The sequence below is a fragment of the Pundamilia nyererei genome, unplaced genomic scaffold, assembly GCF_000239375.1.
Source record: "Pundamilia nyererei isolate P.nyererei 1_Seehausen unplaced genomic scaffold, PunNye1.0 scaffold00037, whole genome shotgun sequence".
NCBI lineage: Eukaryota > Metazoa > Chordata > Actinopteri > Cichliformes > Cichlidae > Pundamilia > Pundamilia nyererei.
In genome coordinates, this window is record NW_005187438.1 from 754,889 (window position 1) to 760,496 (window position 5,608).

A 5,608-nucleotide genomic window follows, 5' to 3' on the forward strand; every position below is an offset into this window, starting at 1 on the left:
AACCAAGGTCCATGACTCTGGAGGAAGAGTTGGAAGCCAGAGAATGGATCCAATGTGTTTGAAGGTGATGGTCTGGGGATCCTCATCATCAGCTGGTGTTGGTGGCAGTTGGTTCACCCTTTTTAATCAAGTCCAAAGTCAACTTGTCTACTAGAGAATTTTAGAGCACTTCCCATTGCTGGCAGGACTTAGCACCCTCCCACTGACCCAAACCTACTACCAAATATTTTACTGCTCATGGTTTTACTGCCCTTTACTGGCCAGCCAACTCTCCCGACCTGATCCCCACAGATAATATGAGAAGCATAGTCAAGAGGAAGATGAGAAACATCAAAATAGAGATGAGCTGAAGGCACCTATCAAAGCAACATAATAATAATTTCGTTTTTGGCTTATCTTGGGAAACATTCAAATCTTTTATAATAATCAGGCAGGCTGGTCTGAGTATTTCAGAGAAATCATCAAAGAAAATGGTCCAAGAAAGAGAAAATGTCCAGTGAGTGGGTGTTCTCTGATTGAAAATGCCTTGTTGATGCCATATTTCATTATGACCAGTTTCTAGATGATAGGAAGCCAACAGTCAACTCAAATAACCACTTCTTACAACGAAGCTAGGCAGAAGAGCACCTCTGAATACACAACATCAGGCTTACCAAAACTGAACAGCAGGAGATTGGAAACAAAAAAAAGTTGTCTTGTGATTCAGATCTGACTTTGACATAAACATCATAAAAACACTGATCATTCCTGCCTTGTATCAACAGTTCATGCTACTGCTGGTATTCTAGTGTATGGGGATAATATCTTGGCACACTGTAAACCCCTTAGCTGAGCATTGTATGAGTAATGATGCTGACCATGTCCATCCCTGTATGACCGCAGTGTAGCCATTTTGTGATGGCTGCTTCCTGTAGGATAACTTACCGTGTCACAAAACTCAAATAATAGCAAACTGGTTTCTTGAACAAGGACAATGAGTTCACTGTACCCAAATGGCCTCAATCCAATAGAGCACATTTGGGACTTGGTGTGAATAGATCACGGATGTGTAGCTGGTAAATCTGAAGCAACTGTGTGATGCTATGGACCAAAATCTCTGAGAAATGTTTTCAGAACTTTGTTGAATCAATGCCATGAAGAATTAAACCAGTTCTCATTAGTTAGTAGCAATGTGTACTTAGTGATGTGGGTGTATTTTCTGTTCATGATCAATGTTTAAATGGTATATATATTTAGTAAGCTGTATGTGGGCCATGAGCTAAAAATGATGGCCTAGACTTTGTGCCTATTTAAAGGCAAGACTGGGTCTAGCAGACATAGTTCAGGTTTAAATTACGCACCACACACGTTTCCTAAAAGTAATCTCATTTTGTGTCGAAAGCATAAATGTTAATTTTATAAGCCACAGACAGACCAAGTCTAAGTCTCGAAATGGTTCTAAAATGCGAAAAACGTATTTATTCATTAATTTATTTGTGTGCTACCACGACGCCGTTAGGAACCCACCAAAACTATAAAGTTCTATTGGACAACCCCAAATCCATGAATTCCATTGGTCCATCTGTGTCCGTCTCCTTAAACGTCCCGACCTGAAACACGGGCACCTCGAAAGCGTGACCAGGTAGCTAGCCGTATTGCATAGCTTCTACTAACAAATATTTAAAATATAATAATAACAATATAGTACCAACATTTAGAATTTCTGGATTTTTTGACCAACAGGAATGACATACTTTTGTTGTTAGCCCTCCTCGATTTGAAGGTAACTTCATACATCCTGACATGATGCTGTTGCTGCTAACTTGCTAACATTACCGTCTATCCAACCTTAGGATAGGATAATAATGCCCTTAAATTAGAGTATTCGCTTCTCCTTTAACCTTTACGTTACGCCGGCTGCTGCTGGTTATTTTCTGCGTTTTATGTTTGTATTGGTTAGGTGGAGTTCATAATTGCAAGCAGCTCGTTTAACGGTGCTCAGCTGTGAAAACCTTTACTATCTCTTAGCCTTTATTTGGCTTTTTATAAGACGCTAACGCTATTTTAAGTTTCAAAATCATTATCTCAGGCTCAGAGTTCCGTATATGTACAACAATATTAGATTTCAATATACGCATTTGCGTCGATTAACACATTAGGGGAATAAAGTGCTGGTCACAAATCTACGACTTTCGTTTGTCCGTCCAGAGAGCTTGAGCGAGATTGTTCATGTAGAGAAAGGGCAATTTAAAAAACAACCATTGTGTGACAGTGTATTTGATGCACCGACCCAACCTTTACTAAGCTTTTCTGATTGCTGATCCAATACTAGTGTTAAATGAATCATCACAATATTAAAGAAACTGCGATCCCGTCCTTATTTCTAGGCAGCATTAGGCTGGACTCGAACTCTTTCCTAACTCTCTCCAATAAGCAGGAAAAAAACCTTCTAAGAATATTAATGAACGGAAGCGATATTTATTAATGAAATAATACGTAACACGAGGATCACGATACCATGAAAAAATAGCGAGGTAATATCTTATTTGTTTTTACCAGTATTATCTTTCCTGTGAAGCAAACTGGCCAAAAGAGACCCTCCCCAATGAGTAGTTTGCTCTTACAGGATGCATCACATTAATAATAATGATAATAACAATAATAATAATAATAATAATTAATACTAATAAAATAATTACAGCAATCGAGCTGTTTGGGAACTTTAAATGGAAAGAATTTCTTTTTAACGTTCATCTGCAGCCTGACATCAGCCACCCTCGCTCTTTCTAGCAGAGAGACTTGCAGCATTTAGAGGGAAGTGTAAAGAAGAACTCGTGCACTAAATTAATTATAGTTTTAGACACAAATGATTTTGTAATATAGATTTATAATATAAAATATAACTCTACTTATACGTTGGCGTTCTTATAGTTTAGCAGCTTATGCAGTAAATAACTTACAGTCGTGCACGGAAATTTTGGCAGTGCACAGTTTTTTGTTTGTGTCACTTCAGTTTTTCATTTAGATTCTTTTTTGCATGTTTCTGTGATTTGGGAAAGAACAAAAACACGCGTTTCATATGTTTCAGTGACTTTTATTGGCAACAAAATCAAATTGATGCAAAAAAAATGTAAACTGTTGAACCACCTTCTTCATAACTTCTGGATTTCTCTGTGGCATGTTGGATATCGGCTTATGAGCCAAATCCTGACTGATGGCATTTCCTGCCTTATCAATGCTTGAACTTGAAAGTTTTTTTGGGCTTCTGCTTTTCCGCCCATGGTGAGTAAAGACTGACTAAAACTGTCTTTAAGAAAAACATCTTCTTCCATTGATCCAGAAGCAGTTTGGTGCTCCATGTCACTAGGCTAAATTGATGAGGGCTTGGAGATCATGAATTTACCATTTTGGGTCCATGACCATGAAACTCTCCATACTGTAATCTGATCGAGAATCTGGGGCTAGTCCTGTTCTTTAAACAAATCTGATTTATTTGCCAATCAAAGTATTTAAAACTAATGACAATACTAATGACTGTTTTTCACTTTATCAAAGAGATCTAAAAAAAAAGAAATAAATCTAAATAATCAAAATAAAAAACTGACTTGTCAAAATGTATGCAACACAAATGTTGTGCCAAAACTTCTGGCCGTCACTACACTTTGTGAGCCAATACTAGTGGCCAATAAAAGTCTGGTCTGAAGTTTATTTTGGGCGGAACAAATGTTTTTTGAATACTTAAATTTGAAAAAGTCCAATGGTTCCTGAAAGCATGAACTCTGTGCTTTTTCAGTGATCTTCGGGGTCATTACACTAATCCCAGGCAGGGATAACAATACTACTACTAATAAAAGTGCAGAGTCGCTGCTTTCAGGAACCACTGGAATTATTTCAATTGAGCAAATAGTTCAGGAGTTACACATGTTTGAAACAACCTGTCTGACGCCAGCGACAGGTTAGGCTTTAGAGGCTCAAACCTGTGAGTGGAAACTAAAGCTTTCATGTCAGTCGATTGATTTTCAGATGTGTCTCATTCGCATGTGGATGTCAGTTGTGTTGACCTGATTGTCTTCTTTTGTCCACAGCCATGTCTTTCCATCAGGATCGTGGGGGTCCCCGGGGAGGAGTGCCTCCTGGCCAGCACGGTGCCAACCAGAACTACAGACCCACCAACATAAGGCCGCCCCCTCCCCAGCCTCCAGTTCCTTCCTACCGTTACGATTCGCAGACTGCCCCCTACATGCCTCCACACCCTGACTTCATGCAGTATCCACCACCAGTTCAATCCCAAACTTCCAATTCTCTTAACCAGTGCCCAGTGCGCCCACCTTACTCGAAGCCCCCCACCCGACAAGGCTTCCCTGAACCGCCACCTAACTTTCCACCTCCTCCCTTACCCGGCTCCGCAGGTGGTCCCGCTCCAAGGGCGCAGGTGTCTGCTCAAAATGCCTACCACCCTTACATGATGCCTCCTGTGCCCCCACCGCCGCTACCACACCCCCCAATGCCTCCCCCCATGGCCTCTCAATCAATGAACTACCACGCTCCGTACTCCATGAACTACCCCCATCCTCCTCACCCTCCATTCCCTCCTCCTACCTTCAGCTCCAGCTACACCCAAAGCAACACCCAGTTTCAAGCAGACCACAGCATCAGGCATGGGGGGCAGTACAAGTACGAGAAGCCCATGGACAGCAGGAGGTCCCCAGAAAGAGGGTATCGGCACGATGATCACAGGCGGAAGTGCTTTGGCTATGGAGGCCACGGCGACAGGCACAAAATGGAATTTCCTGGAGAGAGGAAGGACCGCGGGAGAAGTCCAGACAGGCGCAGCAGGCAAGAGGGTGGGCGGTATAGGTCTGAATACGACAGAGGCCGGACTCCCCCCAAACACAGGAGCAGGGATCGCAGCAGGTACACAGACGACGCTCTGCCAAATGAAATCAATCAGTGAAATGATTTCCTTTTAACTGCTCTGTCTGTTCACAGAGAGCGGTATCGGCACAGAGACAGTCGGAGATCCCAGTCACCCGACAGGCACAGAAAGAGGCCTCGAAGGTACACGTGTTGCTTTGTTTGGCTTAATGCAGCTGTTGTGAAATAGCACTCATCGATAAACCTTTTAAATCTGTAATAGACAAAGTTTAAGGTCACAAAGAAAAATCCTTGGTTTTGAAAGAGTTGTTTTTTAACCAGCATTTCACACATCAGTACAGAAGATGTTTTCAGATTATATAGAGAGAAGAAATTATACTTTTTCTTTCCCTGAATCATAGAAAAAAATCTCTGCCATTGCTTTACTTCCTGTTTTGACTGCAACAAACGTTTTATTACTCCAGCACTGTTTGAGAGTGTCCTGAAGGTGTTTATTGATTTGAAAACATGTTTCACATTTTTAAAATGTGCCATGACGGCTCTTTTTTTGCTTCTCATCCGTAAACACTCTGCACACTCTTTCACGTGATTCACTTTATTTTGAAAAGTCTCAACAGGATCTTGAGCTTTATTGTGAAAGGTTAATGTAGAAAATAAACAAGCAGACACGCTCGGTTTTACCGTCGTTGTTGCTAACCACAACGCATAAAAACAGGCGCTTGTCCGTCCGTAGTGTGGTTATATTAAATATAAG

The 5,608-nt window shown here is 41.2% G+C and overlaps 1 protein-coding gene across 4 annotated transcripts in view; it reads left to right on the top strand.

Moving 5' to 3' along the window:
• The first annotated feature begins 1,554 nt into the window (after positions 1-1,554).
• The window catches only part of drosha (drosha ribonuclease III), a 136,954-nt gene continuing 132,900 nt past the window's right edge, over positions 1,555-5,608 (top strand). For 3 of the 4 annotated variants that reach the window (XM_005730411.1, XM_005730414.1, XM_005730415.1), the window contains exons 1-3: positions 1,559-1,621; positions 4,065-4,893; positions 4,969-5,037. In XM_005730411.1, coding sequence (XP_005730468.1) covers positions 4,067-4,893; positions 4,969-5,037 — 896 coding nt within the window. In that variant the 5' untranslated portion in view covers positions 1,559-1,621; positions 4,065-4,066. Of the gene's footprint in view, positions 1,622-1,722; positions 1,763-4,064; positions 4,894-4,968; positions 5,038-5,608 lie in introns of all 4 variants that reach the window. The other variant, XM_005730412.1, reaches the window with a different exon arrangement.